This window comes from Aethalodelphis obliquidens, unplaced genomic scaffold, assembly GCF_003676395.1.
Source record: "Aethalodelphis obliquidens isolate GAN/ISIS:26980383/991018 unplaced genomic scaffold, ASM367639v1 scaffold2, whole genome shotgun sequence".
NCBI classification, from domain to species: domain Eukaryota; kingdom Metazoa; phylum Chordata; class Mammalia; order Artiodactyla; family Delphinidae; genus Aethalodelphis; species Aethalodelphis obliquidens.
Window position 1 is genome coordinate 37857474 of NW_020837946.1, and position 22258 is coordinate 37879731.

Here is a 22258-nt window from a genome sequence, read left to right on the forward strand (position 1 = left end):
ATCAACTCAAGGAATAGAACAGGTTGCTTTTCAAAGTCAAGGGTTTGTCAGTTTCATGTTTTCTCCACTTAGCATGGTATCTGATGCTTATAAAGTGATGAGTGAATAAACAGATGAATGAATGAGTGAATGAATGGGACAAAATTGCTAAGCTGAAAGAAAAAGAAATTAATTTTAAATGCTTAGAGTCACTGTTCATGTGAAATGTTTTCTTAAAAAGATCTATTTCTATTGTTATGGGCTTTTCGTTGTGGTTTAGGTCCGGGATTTTATTATTTTAAGATAGAAATGATTGCCTAATTATTTCAGCCAAGAGTCCCTAAGCAAGGTTTCATGGGTTTAATTTTCATCAGAGAACTTATAGAAAGATCATCCCCCTTCTGCGGGTGTCTTGAGATCTGTTACCGTGAGCTGCTCTGTTTTTTTCCTCCTCAGGTGTGGAGTCCATAGCATGTTCCCCTTACATTTAGCTGCCCTCAATGCTCACTCTGACTGCTGCAGAAAGTTATTGTCATCGGGTAAGTAACTCCATTACCGCAGATCAGGCTTAACATGTCCTGCAAATGAGCCGTGTGGCTTCAGGTGTCTGGTCAGCATGAGCGGCTGCCTGTGCTTCATGTCATCCGTGACCCGACGTGGCAGGATGAGTTGTGTCCACAGCTAACTGCATGTGACAGCTCCCAGCGACTCATGGTGTTGAAGCCGTTTGAATGTCAGCATTCCTGCCCCAGAATGAGAGTCTTGTCTGTTTATCAAGTTAAAGCTCGCGTGGTCCAGAGTGAGAGGCAGGCAGGGATGGCCATAGCTTACAGGAAGCTTCTCATAGAAGGAGAAAACATCTTTGAGGATTAGATTGGTGGCATAACATTTCATATTGTTCAACAAAGGGAAAAGGCCGAATCCCCTACGTTTTAATGGTAGAAAATGTCAAATTACCATCCCACTCCCTGAGCTCTGAAAAATTGCTGTGGTTGATACCCCTCCAACTAGGTTTCATTTTAATTTTTTTAATGCGGGTCTATTTGGAACCAAGAAATTCTTTCTGGTTTGGAGCTTTGCTAATCTTTCTTATCACTGCTTCTGCCAACCTCCACGTATTTAGAAGTTCCTGGCTTTCAAAGGTGATAGAGGTCTGCAAGGCAAAGATTGCTTAAGAATTCATTCAACAGATATCCCAGAGGGGTTTTTTTGTTTTTTTGTTTTTCCTTTAAGTTCTTTACTTATGATTGATTCTGCTTTCACTGCTTTTGGCATGTTTAACAATAACCCCTGCATGAAAGCACGTTTCCCAAATCTTAAACCAACTGAAAGCTAATAATACACTTAAGAAAATATCTCTTCTAGCATGCTACGATTACTCCTTTGCCTTCCATGTTTTCTCTATGTGTTCTGTCTGCCTGTCTATTGCCCTACTTATCTCAAACTGGTTTCATAAATTTCTATCCTGGGATTGAAATGTGGGGCTGTAGTTCACCCAGGGCTGAATGTGAAAATAAATTCTTCTTGACTTCACGGTTCTTCCTATAAAATTGCCAAGCTTGAGCAGTTACCGATCGTTTCCATGACAACCTCTTTCTGACTACAGTGGCTTGCGTTCTGGTTTTTCTACTAACTGATTTTTCTGTCTCTGCAATGTTTCTTGTGGTTTAACTAGGACAAAAGTATAGCATAGTATCCTTGTTTAGTAATGAGCACGTGCTGTCTGCAGGCTTTGAAATAGACACCCCAGATAAATTTGGAAGAACGTGCCTTCACGCTGCTGCTGCAGGAGGGTGAGTAGTTAACAATTTTAGTTGTTATCTTATGAACGAATTACTAATTCATCTTAACTGACTTAAGTTGTCTGTGGATCAAAGGCAACTTCTTTCGTAAAACGGGTAAGAACTCTTTCTACCAATACCAAATATCACTGTGTTGAATTTCCAGATTACCCGTGTGTTTGTTTTTCCAAAGAAAAAGTGTTAGCCCATCTCATATAGAAAATATTTTTTCTTTTGTTTTCTCTTCTCTCACTCTTTTTTTTTTTTTCTTATTTTAAATTGTAGGTCTTTAGCCTATAGAATATATACTTACTTGGTACCTCTTCCACCAAAAGAAAATAATTTGAGATTTGTTCCTAAGTTTTTCCTCTTCGTTGCTGGAAGGTGGTTGATGATCAAGGGAATCCAGGGTTGAGTTAATTCATGTTCATTTACAGACATTTTGGTCCTTATTTCAAAACTGATTTTTAAGTCCTTATAATGATTAAATGTGAACAAAGGTCAAGAAACCCAAAGGATAGGCAAAACGTGAATTAATCCTTGCCTTTTTTTTTAAGTTGTAAAGAGAATTTTTCATCAGATACTCTTTTTCATATAAGTGGTTAGATTAAGGCTCTGATCAATATATTGTTGACATATGACCACACATTGGCCAAACATGGTTTCCTTTGGATGTCCTCGTTTGGATAAGGTGTTGGTTCTTAATCAGTTTCCTAGTCTTAAGGAACAGCAGTGCTTCTCCATGTGTCAACTGTATATGACCAAAGGTATTACCTATTTAACAGAGGTGGATTGACTGTGAAGCTTTAGGGCCCTTTATTTGCATGGCTCCCTTCCAAAGTCTTGTATCTAGTTTTTTGGGTTTTTTCCCGGTACTCGGGCCTCTCACTGTTGTGGCCTCTCCCGTTGCGGAGCACAGGCTCCAGACGCGCAGGCTCAGCGGCCATGGCTCACGGGCCCAGCCGCTCTGCGGCATGTGGGATCCTCCCGGACCGGGGCACGAACCCGTGTTCCCTGCATTGGCAGGCGGACTCTCAACCACTGTGCCACCAGGGAAGCCCGTTGTATCTAGTTTTATATTCATAATTTTGTTATTATTTTTTTAAAGAGAACCTCCTTCTCCTCACCCCATTTCCTCAAATTGTATGAACTTCCTGAGCCACGCAACTTGGATCTGTCTCTGTCTTTGATCCTTTGGCTCAAAGAGACAGGTGCTTTACATCAGCTGACATGTTACACCAACACATAATGACCTCATAAAGTTCTTATATTTTATGACTTAAACTAGTCGCTAGTTCTCTGCGAAAGGTGGCTATAAAAGGTGGAAGTGGGGTGGGGAGAGCCCTCCTCACGCTTATCATTAATGAGATCATTTTTCTTATTTAAACGATAATAAAGTCATAAATCCTAGGCCACTTCTTAGCATCCTAAGTTTAGAACAATGATGGATGAGTGTCTCTTTTTATGCCCCCATTGTAAAAAATATCAGACCTGTACAGAAAAGTGGCAACAAACCATTCTGGATTCATGTCTGAAACCCCTATTAGGATTAGTGTTTAGCTATATGCCCTTCAATAGGAAAATTCACTTCAATGGGTTCTTTTCTCTCTACTAAACATGATTTATTGCTTCTGCAAATGACAAAGAAGCTTTGGAAGATCACTACGCTCCATTACATCATTTTCGGCCTTGGTTCTGCACGTTCATTTACCTAGATTACCAAGACAGGGAAATGCTGCTGTTTTATTTTCCATTAAGGAGAGTCTGGGTCGAAAATGGTTATCATAGTGAATTCATTCTGCTGTGATAAAAGGTAACGCTCATCCATTCTGGCTTATTGTTTAAAGGTGACATGAAATTATTCTAGGTTTAAGGGGTTGTTCCATAAACTCTTGATGGTCTTGAAAGAGAATTTTAGGGTAAATGATGAAAACCATCACTGAAAGGTTTCATCACGTAATAATCATTAAATTCTTTAGTCATGGAATTGAAAATGTTCCATCAAGCTCTCTAACGTATTGATATATTAGCTTTGAAAAAGGAATTGTGGGAACTTTAGATCCTTACGATATGGCATTACTCTAATGTGTTCAGGTTATTTTTGTGTTAGCAGAATTTAAAGCTAGTTCTCTCATTTCATCTGGGCGTGCGCTCTGCAGAAAACAGCTCTTTCTGAAGATAGCCCAGCAGTTGACCGCCACCATCTTAATGATGTTTTCCCTGTCTTTCTAGTAATGTGGAATGTATAAAACTCTTGCAGAGCAGCGGAGCAGATTTCCATAAAAAGGACAAGTGTGGGAGGTATGTAAACAGGGAACTCTGCTTCAAGTGCCTAAATAAAAGGAGTGGGGAGCAGTCCATCTGGAAATCGTGTTATGTTGAAATGGTAAACAGCGAAGCTAGCTGGGGAGATTCCATTCTCAGAAGGAAACCCCTTCTACACCAACAAAGCAGGCACAAGGCACGAGGAAAGAATCTCCTCTCCCTGCTTCTGTTTAGAAGTGCCAGTTGTTTCTCTGATGCTTCCAATATATATATATAACTGTATCCATGTGGAGGATTACATATTTTATATGTGCATATATATTTGTATCTGTAAAATATGTTATTTCCCACATGGATATAGTTTAGAAAATTCTGTCTGTAGCAGAGTAGAACACTTCAGCCCTTCCAACCCAGAATTTGGTCACAAGATCTGGAGCACTTTATTGTATTTATTGAACATTTCATTTTGGGATAAATCTTTAGACACATTTAAAACATGAATCATAACTAATGAGAACCTGCTGTATAGCACAGGGAACTCTACTCAATGCTCTGTGGTGACCTAAATGGGAAGGTATCAAAAAAGAGGGATGTATATATGATTCTCTTCGCTGTACAGCAGAAACTAACACAACGTTGTAAAGCAACTATACCCCAATTTAAATAAATAAATAAATAAAACATGAAACACACACAGGCCACCTATAGCCCCTTTGGCTATTGGGATGGGTCATAGAACTTTTCTTACCTTATTTGTCCTTTGCATGCATAGCTAAATCATGCCATAATACTAGCTGGTACAGGGAAGAAAACAGCACGAGGAAAGGTGGAGGAAGTGAGGACATGATCAAGAAAACCTCAGGTCATTCAGTTTGGAAACAGCATTAGACACATTTAGGGGAGAGAGAGAGACTTTATAAAGATAGACCAGGGCTAGCTTGGGAAAATCTTCAATTCCAAACTAAAACATCAAGGCATTGTTCACTGGGGTGGACTGAAGGTTTTAGTACAGGTTTGTTATATGTAGGTATTGGACCTTAGAAAATCCAGTTCTTCATTGATGCCCACTAAAAGTTACGTGGAAGTTGCATTAGGGCAGAGGAGGCCAAAAGGGGTGGTATTGCAAGAGTCCAGAGGAGAAGTAATGTAGACCTGAACCAGGATAGGCACTAGGAATGGAGAGAAAGGAGAGATCTACAGGTGGGTGGCCTTGTCTGAAGCCACCATCTTTGTAGCCTTCGTTGTAACATAAAGTCAGAGAAAGTCATGTGTCTTGGCCTCCACACTGAGAGCCAACACCCCTAGGAATACTGCTGTCTGTGCTGGTGTAGTGATGGGCATCTGTTTTGCAGACTGAATGAAGTCATAGACTGCTGTTTGTTTTTCAGGACCCCTCTGCACTATGCAGCTGCAAATTGTCATTTCCACTGTATTGAGACATTAGTGACCACAGGGGCCAGCGTTAATGAAACCGATGACTGGGGCCGCACCGCTTTGCACTATGCTGCTGCATCAGACATGGATAGAAAGTAAAAACAGCCTTACTTCTGTTTCCTCTCAGGGTGGGGGAGGTGGGGGGAGGTTGCTAAGTTTTCTTCCTACCGCCTCACAGAGTGTGAATGAAGAATCCCTCTCACCCAGACCTGAAGGAGTTAGAATTGCTTCATCCCTAGCCCCGGGTTTCCCATTCTGCTCTCTTTACGTTTGATTAGTATGTGTCACTGCACAATTACTTCTCCTCTCTGTTCTTTGGGTTGAATGCCAAGTGGAGCTGTCAAGCCCAGGTTTTCAATTCATTCAAAACCTGTCAAAATTTGTTTTGTCATATACTGCGGTTTTCATCATCACCACTTACACGCTTCATTTGCTGTAAGACTTACATTTGCTAATAAATATGTCATGTGTCAAAAATATCCATCTATGCATAATCCTGATAGTCTTCAAATGCAGCATCAGTATTTTAAAATAGGCACTGTTGTTCCAACCTGGGCATGAATACTCTTTCAGGAGCTGGAATACAGAAAGTTGGGTACCCTGATCATATGTGGATTCTAGGTGGCTAGGAATGGAAAGCAGAATCAAGTGAACCAGTTCAGGGGGAAAAGGTGGAAGAGGTACCCACAGTTTATGAGCCTGTTCTCAAAGACTTGAGGACCAGGCCTTCCTTCATAGGAATACTTTTCGGTGATCCTGTTTGGAGAACTACTGAGTTATTTGCTGCCCTGTGCTATGGAGTTGCTTCTGGGTCAGTACTAGCTCCTTTTCTTGTAGAGCAGTGGCGTTCAAATGCATTAGACAATGACCCACACTAAGCAATACATTTTACATCATGACCCAATACACACACTCACATATATATGTTTTATACATATGTATGGAAAATGGAAACAAAGATTTCATAAAACCATATTTACTTTTGCTGTGTGGGATGCATTTTGATATACTTTTATTTCATTAAAAAAACCCTACTGACTTCAGCCCGCTAAATTGATTTCACAATTCAGTAATGGATTATGATCCGTATTTCCACAGTTTGGAAAACGCAGCTTATTTTTCTTCATATAGTACCAGCAAGACTGTTGTAGCCTCAGGATCCCAGGGCCGCATGTTATTAATTCAACAAACATTTATTGAGCATCTACTATATGCCAAGCTCTATGCTGTTCGCTTGGAATAGAATGGGAGACAAGTATACTTCATCTGTTAAGAGCTGGCAGAGGAATCCTAGATAGTGAAGAATTGCTCTGGCACATAAGGGGTGCTTAGGAACCCATTTATTCCTGGATAAATGAGATGCTCAACTGCCAAGGAGGCAGCAAGGAATGTTGTAGAAGCCAGGGACGTTTAAGCTAGTCACTTCCTCTTTCCATGGGGAGTTTAGAATACTCATGGAAGGGTGGGCAGCATAACTGCTGTCTTAATCACTGATACCTCGGTGGAAGTTTTAGGAAAGTCATGTTCTCAGTCGGATTCCTTGGGAGAGAACAGACTTACTGGATGGCCTTGGGGAGAACCACGTATATCCTCCATGAAAAATCAGTAGCACTTGCTTCTTTTGAGTCGGGGGAGAAATTGTTAAGATATAAACTGCACCAAAATCATTAGCAACTTTGCCACTAATTGTAATTTTTTTTCTTTCCCTTATGCTGAGAAGTAAGACTATCTTAGGAAACGCCCATGAAAATTCCGAAGAACTTGAAAGAGACAGAGAGCTGAAAGAAAAGGAAGCTGCATTGTAAGTTTCTTCTCAGCTTAAGAACAAGGTGTAGTTACTGATGCTTTGTCTGCTGCTCTGGGTTGCGCATGGGCCAGCCTTACTATTTCGGGGTCTCACTTGGGCTCTTGCAGAAGTGATGTGGGCTTGCCTTTGTTGAAGAAGAAACTATTCTTTTAATATATCCTTCAAATATGCTGTTTTCACACAAGGAACTCTTTCTAAAATTGAAACCTTTGCCGTGACCATCACTGTGCTTGGTCAGCAGTTTTTAGGACTAGGTACGTTAAATACAGTTTCTCACTCTGCCATGTAGTATGCCTCAGGGGACATATTAAGCCTCCTCTGAGGGCCTCAGGCTCTCGTTTTGTGACCTGAGGATAACAATTTAGCAGATTCTATGAATAAATGTTTTGAGATTTTGGTGTGAAATGCACCAGTCGTACTCTCCCCTTCTCCCCAGAAAACACCCATCAACTTACAAACAGCTCCTTGCTTCCTGCAGACAGCTGCTCTGTCACCCCTCATCCCACCTGCCCTGCTCTGGTATCTGACAGAGATTCAGCTATTACTGTGATGGAGTGATTGCCAGCACCCAGGGCTGTGGATAACGTGGGAACCCCTAATGCTTCCTCCTCTGAGAGCCCTTCGTGCACTGGAAGTGGCAGTGAGAAGGTTGTGCTCTGCCCAGTGCAGTGCCCAGTAGGTAGCTGGTGATCAGTAACTGTTTGTTGAATGAATGAACACTTGAATAACTGGTGCCCACAGTTTGTGTCCTGCCCCTGTGAGGCTCGGTGGATGTAGTGCTCTAAGAGTCTGCACACACACAGTCCTTAACTTGCTTATTCTCTTCTCCTGCTGTCAGAGGGACCCGTTTCTCTCTGACTTGAATGCTCATATCCACTCTGGGGTCTTCCCACTGCCCACTGGGCTCTCCTCCCATGTCCAGACCATTGTGGAAAGGTGTGGTTAGCAAGTGAGGCCCCAGTGCAAGTTGTGGGGACATAACTTTGACTGTTCCTGGGGTGAGCACAGGAAACACCGCTGTGAGTAAATCAGAATAACAAAGGTTTTGCCTAATAGTCCAAAATTAAAATAATGGTATTCAAATACTGTAGAATTTTAAGCCACCTCAGCAGACACTCCCTTCTCCAGTGAAATGCAAGCTTGTCCTGGGCCAGAGCAGCCCTCTCTACATCTGATGGAGAGGGAAGGAGCAGGAGAGGCAGGGGAAGGCAGGGACCAGCCTGCTGGAGATCTGTTTCATGCAATGAAATGCTACTCCCCTTGTCCAAATACACCCCTGACCTAATGCGCCTCTCTTGATTTTGCAGCTTAGGTGCCAAAATTACTAGTCAGGGCCCTGGGTGGTAAAGAGGACAAGCATTCCCAGTTAAGACTGGATTTCATTTTCCCTTAGGAACAATGTGGAGAATATTCACGTTCTGTAGTATTGTTGTTATTTCTAATAGTACTGTTGACAGTTATAGTTCAGCTGTATTCTGCATTAAATAGCTCTTTGGGAGTAATCCCAGTATTTTCCAAATTACATATTAAATTTATCAACTGATTTTTAGAGTATAATCCTTTCAGAAGCTGGGAATTGTGTGTCCACTAGAACGCTATTCCTACTGAGTGATTTTATTTCAGGAGCCAAATTCAGTTTAAAATGAGTCACACCTAGGATTCAGTCCATGGACATTTAATTACAAAAATAAAAAAAGACTTCCTTTTAAGGTAGAAATCACCAAAGACAGCCTGATACATCAGCACTCCAATAATAGTTTGATTTATTACAGAGAATTTTATGGATGAATCATGTGATATGTAGGTATTTGGTTTAAAAAATTCCTCTTTCATCAGGTTTTCTAGAAATTAAAATGTCTGTTTTCGTATCTCTCTATGTGTGTGCTTTATTTACTCCTTTTGCCTTAGGTAAGTGTCATTTTAAGGTTTTTGAGTAAACTGTAGAAATTGTCCATTGAGGTCTTATTTAATATACAAGCTTATATTTAGGATCTTACAGTTTTGATTTGAGTATGAAATTGAATCACCCTGGCCTTGTAGAGGACATGTTTGTCCCACTGTCACAGAAATAAAACCGAAATCGTGGAACGTTGCTCCCTGTCTAGTTCTTCCCTCTTTGACCAGCAGGATGGTCCCATTTGCAACACGCCCTGAACAGAACACATTACGTCCCTGAGTACCTGTGTCTTGGAGTCTGGGGCTCTTCAGCGGAGGTGGCGCCACTCCCCTTCCTCTTACCTATTGCAAAGATGGTGTTTTTTTCAGAAAAATTACAACTGTGTCAGAAAAGGCTTTTATTACTTTAAATATTATTTAAAATTTTATTATCATAAAATTTAATATTTTATTTATTTTTCCAACCTTTTGATCTCAGAGTCTCCAGTAGCAAGGTTTAAAAATAAACACCCCTCTCTTGAGGTTTATCCCATTGCAATATCTTGACCACTTCTTTATTATGCTGAGAACTTGTCTTTTGGACGTGGAGCTCTAAAACTTATTATTCAGTAATCTTGATGACAGGCAGGTTCTGTACCTTAAGATGAGAAGGGAAAAAAAAAACTTAATTACCCTCTAGTTCCTAAAGCTTTTCCTGAATTCTAGAATGGCTGTTTTAAGCTGAAGGAGGGGACTTCCCTGGTGGTCCAGTGGTCAAGACTCTGCGTTTCCACTGCAGGGGGTGCAGGTTCAGTCCCTGGTCAGGGAACTAAGATCCCACATGCTGCGTGGCTTGGCCAAAAAAATTTAAGTTGAAATAAAGATAGCTGCAGAAAACACACAAAAAACATCCAGTACATAAACCCTCATTGCTGTAGGATTTTTAAAGAAACACTTCAACTCACAAAGTGCTTTGTGGAACACTTATAATAAGAGAACATTTACATTAATTATCCCTTTTGGTCCAGAGATGTTTTCAGAGAACATTTACATTAATTATCCCTTTTGGTCCAGAGATGTTTTCAGAGAACATTTACATTAATTATCCCCTTTGGTCCAGAGATGTTTTCTGAAATAACATCTCATCTTTATACTTACAGATGTCTAGAGTTTCTGCTTCAACATGATGCAAATGCATCTATCCGGGACAAGGAAGGCTACAATAGCATACATTACGCTGCTGCCTATGGCCACAGACAGTGTCTGGAATTGGTGAGCTGTTTTGTCTTGATTTGTTCTCTCTCACACAAACACACATACACCCAAACCTGAAAATGCTGGTCTTAATCTCAACAAATGTGCCCTCACTGCCTCATTCAGTCCCCACGGGAACCCACCTGGAAAGATATTCTGTGGTAAGCTATTAAATTGTTTCCCTTTACAACATGTAGGTCTTCTTGTTCCATTTCTGCCCATTCTAATCTCAGAGCTGGCTAACAATTGATTCTTTCCCGCATTAACTTGGACTAGGAATTTTAGACCCTGTTGTGGACACAGTTTGTATTTTGAAGATAATTTGGATGTATCAAATAAGCTTAGTATATATCTCCAGAGTCACACTTAGCACCCCAATATCCAGTAACAGTGTCATAAGATGACTTACAGAACCATTAGGTATATGGGTATGTTATAGTCCCACATTTGTGGTTTAGGAAAAGAAATCGGCAAGGGTATAACCGCAGAATTTACTGGAATTTCTAAACCACCCCAAATTTCAAACCCATTAGTGATCAAGAAACACTTGATTTGGAGTCTGAAACTCCTTTCTTGGTGTAGGTTACCAGATGCAAACTCAAATGTCTACAGGCACAGGAATATAAAAAACAAGTGAAGTGAGCCCAGGTGTGGTAATAGGGAGTGGTGGGGACTGTGGCAAATAGGACATGTTCTGTCTGAGGGGAGAAACAGCTAGTCAGCTGCAGCTGTTGGAGACCAGATGGTACTGCAGACCCAGGTTTGCTAGAGTTCCACTGTTTCAAGAGAAGCTACAAATCTAGACTTTTTGTGTGGAATTTCCTGCTTTGAAAACACTGGGTGGGTTAGAAAGAAAAATTATGGGTTTGTGGCTGAATCCTGACTGCAGGCCATCATTTGCTGTCTTCTGAGCACCACCCTTGATTCAGCTTCACCAGGATACATGGGGTATCCCAAACTCACCATCTCTGGTCCAATGATAGGTGCCACCTTCCTTACTGGACTCCAACTGTGTTCCTTGTTCTTTTAAAGGAGAAGTCCTACTTTTCAGAGTTATTTGAAGGTGTGTTTGGTGAAACACTTGCCCTTCATCAACTGCATAGTTTATTGAGAAAGGCATGAGGCAGAGAGCCCGCAAGCAATGGTGTGAGCGCCTACATAGAAATGACTCGATGCCCAGTGAGGCCCTTTACCTTTGGCCTTGCTGCTGGTTTTTCAAATGGTTCCACTTACGGTCTTTCTTACTATATTTGTTTTAACTATGAATGTGGGAAAATGTTCATAAAGATCACCCAGTTTGGAAATAAAACGGTGATTATTCTGGTATTGATTTTTGTGACATTTATTGGTGAATTGTAAGTACCTTCATCATTTCTGCAGACTTCCAAGTCTGCTTTTCCTGAGGTTCTTGTGGATGATAAAGATTTCTTTGCTTGACCTTGGGGGTGGCATTTTTTCTCTCTCCCGTTTTAATTCCATCGTGGTTCCTCTTCCAGTTACTGTGGCTGCATAACAAATTACCCTCAAAGTTAGTGGCTTAAAACAACACTAATCACTTATTTGTTTCTGGTCAGGAATTCAGGTGTGGTTTAGCTGAGCAGTTCTAGTTAATACCCTATGAGATTACAGTGTCGGCTGGCATAATCTCAAAGGCTTCTTCTCTCATTTGTCAGTCACGTGGGTAGGAAGAATCGAATTGCTGACGTTCCTTGGGCCTTTCTCTCTGTCTCTATGTGGTTCCTTTTTGCGGTTTTCTCTAGCATGGTGTTTTCAGAATAGCTGGATATCTTACCTGGTGGCTCGGATTGCTAAAGGTATCTGCCCTGGGAGAGAGTGTGAGTGAGAGTGAGCAAGTAAAAGAAAGAGACCGTATTACTTTCAACGATTTAGCCTTGAAGTTCACATTTCTGCGGCATCTGTTCATTGCCGCAGTCACAAAATCCAGAGGGGTGAAGTAGATGCCGCCTTCCAAGCGCAGGAGTATCAAAGAATTCGTGGACATATTTTTAAACCACCCATCTTCCATAGGAAGATGTAGGAAGCCAGTGACGTCAGAGCCTTTTTTAAGAATTTAAGCCTTTTTTAAGAATTTAAGCCTTTTTTAAGAATTTGTGGACATATTTTTAAACCACTCATCTTCCATAGGAAGATGTAGGAAGCCAGTGATGTCAGAGCCTTCTATAAACTGAATTTAAAATAGAATCACAAGTGGCCAAGGGGCAGTCTCTTATCTTACAGATGAACAAACCAAACCACAGGGGCATTTACTGGGTTGTCCAAAGTCATAGCTCTGGTCAGTAGAGGAAGTGGTACCATGAATCAGGATCCCTGATTTAAAAAAATATATATATTTTTTTACCACATCATGCTGGCTTCCATTGCTGGTCAAAGCTCTACCACCATCCAAAGCTTTTCAACATAGGGCAAAATCTTGGTAGGACTTGGTTAAGATATAAGGCAGTAATCACTTCTTCCTTCTAACACCAACAATGGAAGTTGATCTAGACCTATCAGCAAATAGGATTTGTGTTTAGATCCCACAAAGAAAGGGGTGTTTGTGTGTGTGTGTGTGTGTGTGTGTGTGTGTGTGTGTGTGTGTGTGAATCAGTGGCAGAGTGAAGGTTTACTACTGTAACTACCCATATGAGCCTGCATTCCAAAGTTTACTTAAGACACAGCTGTCTTTAATTGGTTTTCTCTATGAAAACCATATGTCATCATTGGACATATGAACTTTTATTTCAAGGATTATTATAGTCTTGATAACTTGTGCTGTTTTAAAGTACTTTGGTGAGTTATCTTTAATCCCATAGTATAATAACTCTGATAATGATTTACCCATAACACCTTTTTTTCTATGTAAACGATATATGGCACATTATTTTCCTTTTTCAGGGAAGCCCTTTCAGGGCCATTATTTCTGTTATCCAATGAAAAGGTTTTCTGTCTACAGAATGTTTCACAAGTGCTATATGATAATGAAATTATCCCCTCGATTAGGTCAACACTGTGATTTACAAAGCAATAATGATTCTTGGAAATTATGTACATACTTGACATACAGCACTGTATAATTCTAAGGTGTACAGCATAGTGACTTGACTTACATATATTGTGAAATGAGTACCATAATAAATTTAGTTAACATCAATCATTTCATATAGATAAGAGAGAAAGAAGGAAGGAAGGAAGGAAGTAGAGAGAGAGAGAAAGGAAGAAAAAGATTTTTTCCTTGTGATGAAAATAAGGACTGCTTTTGAACAATAAGGGCTTTTTGAAGGGCATCTTTTCTAACTTTACCTTTCTCTCTCGACTAGGACCTCAGTGCACTCATGCTCCTTAAAACTCCCATTTCTCTGAGGACTAGGTGTTAGGAAAGCAAGCCACTTAACCAATATGCACTAGGAGGTACGTACCTAAGACTCACTACCACCATGCCAGTCTTCTCCCTTATCTCATGACACAAACACCTCAGTCCTCCTAGGGGGTTATCTGTTTTACAAGTTGGTCCTGACTCTGTGTTAGATGCTAGAATTATGACAATGAAATACATGATTCTGGTAGCTCTGAATGGCTTACTTGAGCCTCTGAGCAAGAATTATTCAGGAAGACCCTTTTTTTTTTCTTTTTGGCCGCACTGCACGGCATGCAGGATCTTTGTTCCCTGACCAGGACCAGGGATCAAACCTGTGCCCCCTGCAGTGAAAGCACAGAGTCCTAACCATTGGACCACCAGGAGATTCCAGGGAGACCTTTCTTTAAGTCACATTTCCTAGCCTATGTCTCTGGCCTGTGGAAGGTGTGGAGAGAGTAAATGAGTATTTGTGGCCCCTGGGCCTCCCATAGCAGACCGGGGCCTTTGTGCTTTGGAGTAGGAGTAGGATTAAAAAAGATGGGTGGCATCAGAGACAGCTGATTTGTGAGGTTGGTAAAATTTGTCTTTTGCCTCTTTTCCCAGAGAGCAATTACTGTGATTATGCATATCATTAATTTTGATGCATATTTTATTTGACTCTTAGTGTGTGTTTACTTGGCATTCGTGGTTTACGGCTCCTGTCTGTGATCATAAGCTTAGAATTTGTAAACCATCCTTTGTGTTCAGTCCATTTTGCTATAATCAAAAGGGAACAGAAATTATTTAAGTTGTTTTCATTCTATTTCCCTTATATAAAGTACTATTGAATTCATTCAATGAGCAAAAAACTTCTAGAAAGTAGGGTGAACCCCTTAGCCTTGATAGAACAGGTTCAGAATTCTGCCACGTCTGGCTACTTAGGCCAGTGTTTTCAGCTGGGCTTGATCAAAGATGTACGTACCATGTGTGCAAGCAAAAATCTGCCCACAAGTGTATGCTGAGAGCTGTCATCAGTCATATTCAATTGGGATCAAAATATCAAAGTGGAACAGAGGAGACTTGGCTAATAAAGCATCTTGTGTCTGAATAAGACTTATGTTTGAGTGGAGGAAGGGAGTTGGCAAAGGAGAGCTCTGTGCCTCCCTTTTCCTTTATCTGGAATGCATTCTTACCGACTCTGGAGAGGAAAATCAGAGTCGTGCCCCTACTTGGAATTTGTGAGTTTATATGGGCACACTGTTTTTCTCTTACAACATTAAAAATTTGCCTGTGAAAGAAATATCTTTGTGGCTTTGTTACCGAAATGGAAAAATGTATGTGCCAGTATAATTACATAAATTATCTACGGAAATTTAGAGAGATTGTTTGAAAACTCTAGGCCTCTGATTAAATTCAGTCCAAGATTCTACCGTGCCAAATCGCTTGGAATTTGGCTGCTTCTTTGGGACCTTCTCTCCCTTTCACTGTTATGAGATAATTTGAACTTCAAACTGGGAGAGTTTATGGGGGTGACAAACGCCCCTGTGTGTATATTCTAGGAATTTCTGGGATTCTCTGAAGACAGTTGTATCTTGGGCAACTGAACACTGAAATTATGCTGCTTTTTAAATGTGTCTTGTATTTATCATGGGGCTTTAGGAAACCGTTACCACCTGGCTTTGTATAAGATGTACTCACATTGGCAGTGTCTAATTTAGCTTCTCAAGACTGAGAAAGTAGAATATAGAAGAGGGGTTTAAAAAAAAAAAGAAAAGGAGAGCTACTTAGCAGTCAGCTGAGGACACGATGAAAACCCAGTGAACTTGAACCCCAGCCCCAAACAAGTCTCTGATGGCTTTTCTCTGTCCCCAGAGGTTCTGCTAAGAGATGGAACTGGGGGTGAACATGACCTCCCAGTAGGCGGACTTCCAATGGGCAGTGGAAACTTCAACAATGCTAGTCTTGTTTTTTCTTCTAGTTAATTCAGTTGAAGAGAAACATAAAATCTTATAGAGAACTCTCATTAAGGGAGGGAGCAGAGGTGTGGGCACAGATACTTTGATGCTGTTGGCAGCCTCCTCACTGCTGTGAGTAAAAATATAAGCCCACAAGTTTTGAATCAGAATTTGGATGTGAGTCTATGTTCAGAACACTGGAGAAGACAATATTTTATGACAAAATGTTCCACTTATCTCTTTGTAATAGAGCAAAAAAGAAATTTTTTTGGCTTTACCATGAATGAATTTGGCAATTGATGAAAGAACCATTCAATAGGTTGTATTAAAATAAACAATTTCAGTTTCACCTTCAGTTGAGTGCTCAGGACAGTGGAGCCATTGCCCCCACGTTTCAAAGTCAGGTACTAGTTTTCAACCCATGGCCCCCTTGCCCATTTAAGAGATCAGAGAGCAGATTTCTTTGGAGATAGTTCCGCTTCACGTCCCATCACCACTCCCCTGCCCTTATAGCGCGGGAGAAATCCTCATCCCAAGCCCAGTGAGAGAAGCCTCAAGGAGATCGCTTGGATATCTGATATGAATTCCACACACTTTAGGGGGCTGAGTGGGCTGGCGTGTGATGAATCTAAAGACTGAATGGCTCTGATTAGAGCTTGCTTGCTGGGAAGTTAAATAAAAAAGAGGGCTGTGGTTGAGAAATACTCTACCCCCACCAACGATAGGTCAAGAGTGTATGTTTCCCAATGTCCAAGTGTGAGCCAAGGGCCAGAGCTGCCCTGGAGTTCTCCTGGCTGCGACTCAAGAGGACTGCCTGGAAGTATGGGGAGGTGTAGGATGCCTGGGGTTGGGGAGAGGGGAACGTGAGCTACCAGCAGAGAGGGGCAGTCACCCGGGGAAGTTGGGAAGTTGTTGGAGAACCTAAATAAGCATCCGAGAGACAGTTTCAAACATCTGACCCAGTCAGAGGATCACTGCCAGAAGGGTGCCAGTCAGTAAGACCATTGTCCCTGTACCCTTGGTGTCCTCCTTTTCCCTCTTCTCTTTAGTCCTGAGGGAGGCAGAGGCAGCCAAGAGGGGAAAGGAGGAGGAGAAGCCATAGTCTGGGAAAGAGAGAAGTCAGCCTTGTCTCCTTCCCCACTGGGGGAGGCGGAGAGGAGCTTCGGTGCTAAAAGGCATTCAGGGTTTGAATGTAATAACAGACATTAACAGACATTGTAATTACTGACATGAAGTTATGTAATAACAGACAATAACAGACATTGTAATTACTGACATGAAGTTATGCTTGTGACTAAAGTGCCTGGAGAACTTTTTGTTATTTGTTGGAGATTTTATCTGAGGTGGCAGGAAAAGAAGTAGTCTCATAAAGATTATACCAGGTATAGGAAAGGGAGAATAAAGTTATTGTTTGATTATACCCCATGACTCACTGGTTCAGTACAGAGTCACACATTTAGAGTCATTATTTTAGGAAAGATTAACACTCAGCTCTAAAGAAAAAAAAAAAACTTACCCTTTAAATACATGCGAATTTAAATATCAACTTTATAAGACATAGGTTCTAGCAATGCCAAGCACTTATCAGGTACCAAATTGTTGAAAAAATGAATCACACTTGTGAATGATAAAGCCTGACTTAGTGATAAAACTTAAATGCTAGTTTATAAGTATTATGGTGACTATCCTGTTAGGAAGTATTTCATAGAATCCACAGGTGAGAGAGAAAATGAAAACGTACTGTTCTGTAGCTTGGCCTTTTCTGTAGATTTGATTACTTCCCAACACCAACTCCAAATTTTATTGCAACCTCTCCTTTATTTTTTTTTTTTCAAGATCTAAAAAGCTGTACTGATGCATCAAACTGGTATGAAGACATCTACAAAATTAAAACTACACGCACATACACATGTATACACACTTCCTGTAATTTCTTATAAATAGCTAGTCGGCACTAAGGGATTCAAAGAGGAGGAATCATTGCTCCTGATACGGGAGCTTTAAGGACTCAATGATGTAGCAGAAAGGAAGATTTCTTAGAGAATATAACTTAAACGTTAGCCTAAAAGAAGTTTATCTGGCCTTCCTTCCTTCCTTCCTTCCTTCCTTCCTTCCTTCCTTCCTTCCTTCCTTCCTTCCCTCCTTCCTTTTTCCTCCTTCCCCTCCATCCCTCCCTCCTTCTCTCCCTTCCTTTCTTCTTTTCCTCCTACGCAATTACAGACCCATAAGCAGGCCTGAGGAGGATAGGAAGGCAGTCCAGCTGGGGCCCAAGGAAAAGGATATCAGGAAAGCAGCCCAATAAAGATTGAAACTTATTCAGGGAGAGTATCCTAAATGTATATACAGTAAACAACAGACTGTAGTATATATGAAGCAAAAACTGATAGAACTGAAAAGATGGAGAAATCCACAATTATAGTTGGAGACTTTAGCACCTCTCTTTTAACAATTGATAGAACAACTAGATAGAAAATCATCAAGCGTATAGAAAAACTTAACAATACAATCAGCCAAGATGACCTAATCACCATTTATAGACTGTTCCACCCAGCAACAGAATGCATATTTTTTTCAAGTGCCCATGATATCCTGAACCATAAACCAAACCTCAACAAAACTGAAAGAATTGGAATCATATAGAGTGTGTTCTCCCACCACAATGAAGTAAAACTAGAAATCGATAACAGAAAGATACCAGGAAAATCTCCAGTACTTGGAAATTAAACAACAGACTTCTAAATAATCCACGGGTCAAAGAGGACATCTCAAGGGAAATCCCCCAAACTACACTGAACTGAATGAAAATACAACAAATCAAAATTTGGGGACACATATTAGTGCTGAAAAAAATTGTAACACTAAATGCTTACATTAGAATAGAGGGAAAGTCTCAATTCAGTAAGTTTCTACCTCAAGAATCTAGAAGAAAGCAGAGCAAAATAAACTCAAGATAAGCAGAAAAAGGAAATAATAGAGATAGGAGCATAAATAAATAAAACAGAAAACAATGGAGAAAATCAATGAAACAATGACCTGGTTTTTTGAAAAATCAACAAATGAAGTAGGGTATATTACTACAGACCTTGCAGACATCAAAAAGATAATAAAGGAATATTGTGAATAACTCTACGCAAAGAAATTTGACAACTTAGGTGAAATGGACCAATTTATAAAACAACACAAACTACTACAATTTACCAATATGAAGTACTGATCGTTTGAATAGTGTATAATTATTTTAAAAGTTGAATTTTAAAACTTTCCCCAAAGAAATCTCTAGGTCTAGATGGTATCACTGGAGAATTCTACCACATATTTAAGGAGGAATTATCACCATTTCTACCCAATCTCTTCTGAAACATAGAAGAGGAGGGAACACTTTTTAATTCATATGTGAAGCTAATACCCTGATACTAAAAGCAAACAATGGTAGTACAAAAAAAGAAGTGTATGTATATATATATATATATATATATATGCAAAAAAATCCTTAAATATTAACAAATAGAATTCAGTAAGAATTATATACCATAACTGAGTGGGATTTATTACCAGGAAAGCCTATTTTGATATTTGAAAATCAATGTAATTCATCATATTAACAGGATAAAGAAGAAAAATCACATGACTGTGTCAAATGCTGTAGAAAAAATGTTTGACAAAATTCAACAGCCATTAACAATTTTCAAACTCTCAGAAAAAAAGGAAAGGAGGGGAACTTCAACTTGGTAAAGAGCATTTAACAACTTAATAAAGAACAGCTAACATTGTACTTAATGGTAAAAGACTAAATGTTTTCACCTGAAATCAGGAAGAAGGCAAGGATGTCTGCTTTCACTGCTCCTACTTGACATTGTGCTGGAAGTTCTAGCCAGGGCAATAGGGCAAGAAAAAGCAGTGAAAGGCATAAAGATCAGAAAGGAAAAAAAAAAAACAACTTTACCTCTTTGCAGCTGACGACTGTCTACATAGAAAATCCCAAGGAATCAAGAAAAAACAACTAGAAATTATAAATGATTTCAGCAAGGTCACAAGATGCAAGACAAACACACCAAAATCAATTGCATTTCAGTATACTAGAAATGAACATGTGGACATCAAATTAAAAACACAATATTATTTACAACTGCCCCCGCAAAAATGAAATATGGGATTATATGCTGAAAACTACAAAATGCTGATGAAAGAAATCAAAAAAGATATAAAATAATGGAGAGACCATGTTCATGGATTGGAAGACTCAGCATAATAAAGATGTCAGTTCTCCCCCAGTTAATCTGTAGGCTTAATGAAATTCCTATCAAAATAACAGCAAGGTTTTTTATAATAGAGGTAATATTTTTCTAAACTTTATATGGAATGGCAAAGGAACTAGAATAGCTAAAACAATTTTGAGAAAGAAAAAGTGGGAGAAATCAGTGTACCCAATTTCAAGACTTATAGCTACAGTAATCAAGATTGTCAGGTATTGGCAGTCTTAAGATACATAGATCAGTGGAACAGAATAGACAACCCAGTCATAGCCACACACAAATATGCCCAACTAATTTTGACAAAGGTGCAAAAGGCATCCAATAGAGGAAATGTAGAGTTTGCAACAAATGGTGCTGGAGCAGTTGGACAGCATAGGCAAACGACAATGAACCTTAATCTAAGTCTCACACCTTATATAAAAATGAACTCAAAATGGATCACAGACGTAGAGGTAAAACATAAAACATAGGAAAAAATCTCCAGGATCTAAGACTAAGAGCCTTAATACCAACTAAAAGTCTTAATAGGCAAAGAGTTCTTAATACCAATTTTTTTAAAAATTGATAAATTGGACTCCATCAAAATTAAAAACTTTTGCTCTGTGAAAGACCCTGTTAAGAGAATGAAGAAGCAAGCTGAAGGCTGAAAGAAAATATTTGCAAACCACATGTCTGAGAAAGGACTAGTATCTAGCATATATAAAGAATTCTCAAAAGTCAACAGATAAACAAACCCATTAGAAAGTGAGCAAAAGGCACTAACAGACATTTCACTGAAGAAGATAAACAAGTGTCAGATAAGCACCTGAAAAGATGTTCAACATCATTAGCCATTAGAAAAATGGCTCCACTGCACAGCACAGCCCACTCGGTTGCACATTCAAGTTCCCCTGGAAGAAACTTCCAAATCTGTATCTCTAACCTCAATCCTCTCCAAGGTCCAGGCTCATCTGTCAAATGGCCTTATAGATACCCCCATCCAGAGGTCCTTCTGGAACCTGAGTGGGTCCTGAACTTTATGGCACCAAATTTCGTGGAATTTTGACCAAAAATACAAGGTCAACAGACCCTCGGTCCTTGAAAGAATCAATCCCTCACGCAAAACAAAGCCCTAATTCTCTTTCAAAGCCTTTTCTCATGGGGGACAAGTTTAACAACCATGGCTATTTTTAATAAAGTCATAATAATGGACATTTATTGTAAGCATATTGGGCTAGACCCTGTGCCTACATCATCTCATTTAATTCTCACAACAGCACTGTGAAATAACTCCTGTTTTTAATCCATGTTTCACACGTGAGTATCCTAAAGTACAAAGAAATGGAGTAACTTGCCCTGGGCCTTACAGTTGGTGTGATATAGAAGCAGGACTCAAATCCATGTTTATCTAACTCTAAATTCCAGGCTTTTAACCATATGCTCTACTGTCTGGAGGACTGGCAAACTCCAGACTTTAAAAGACAAAGCTGTCTCGGAGGATCTGAATTCACATCAACCAAGAGAGTGATGTCCAAACAAGGTATCACTGAGATGAGCAGTGTTGCAGCTTTGTCAAAGGGAAGCGGGAGGACCTCAGACAGTACCAATATCGGTTATGTCTGTGTCATCCATTTCTCTGGAAAGCCTTGGGCAAGGCAGTCTGCATTTTCCTTTTGTGTCAGGAGAACAGAACTACCTTATAGCATTCCCTATCCTGTGATGGGTAGAAGCCCCCTAGCTACAGTTCTGAAGTACGTGCCATTATTGGAAATCTGCAGCGCTGACCCCTGGACCTCACGTATTTTCATAAAAGCACTCTTCCTTGGGCCCAGCCTTCCTCCTGAAATCTCTGTTCAGTATGTTTGTAACAGCCGCTGTCAGCTTGGCCTCACTCGTCTTATGATAGCAGCTGCCAGGGATGACCCTTTCCAGCTGGGGGTGGAGTGGGTGGGAGTGAGGGGGAGGGACTTCCCAGCAAGATTGTTTCTCCAAAGACACTTTATTCTTGGCAGCCGCCAACGACTCCTGGCTTGTGAGGTCTAGACCGGGTCCCTCTGATAATCACTTCCCTTCTTGACCCTCATTCAGTAACAGAAAATGTAGAGGCCCGAGCATTTTTAAATCAGGCTAAGTGCTCACATACACACCTGTGCCTCCAGGTCATGGGGTGATGATGCTCACAAAGAACAAAGAGCCCTTCTGAGATTCCAAAGAAGGGTAGAGGCCCAGCCATCTGTAACAGCTGAAAGGAATATTTAGAAAAAGCGAACCACTCAGCAATAACTAAGATTTATTTTCTCTTATGAGCAGATCCCTATAACCTAAGTGATAACATCACTGGC

At 40.2% G+C, this 22258-nt stretch overlaps 1 protein-coding gene across 4 annotated transcripts in view; it reads left to right on the forward strand.

The window, feature by feature from the left end:
• Window positions 1–22258, forward strand: part of ANKRD44 (ankyrin repeat domain 44) — a 320445-nt gene that overhangs the window by 223802 nt on the left and 74385 nt on the right. For 2 of the 4 annotated variants that reach the window (XM_027125234.1, XM_027125216.1), the window contains exons 11-16: window positions 436–518; window positions 1709–1772; window positions 3993–4061; window positions 5414–5554; window positions 7180–7260; window positions 10302–10413. In XM_027125234.1, coding sequence (XP_026981035.1) covers window positions 436–518; window positions 1709–1772; window positions 3993–4061; window positions 5414–5554; window positions 7180–7260; window positions 10302–10413 — 550 coding nt within the window. Of the gene's footprint in view, window positions 1–435; window positions 519–1654; window positions 1773–3992; window positions 4062–5413; window positions 5555–7179; window positions 7261–10301; window positions 10414–22258 lie in introns of all 4 variants that reach the window. The other 2 variants (XM_027125206.1, XM_027125223.1) reach the window with 1 other exon arrangement.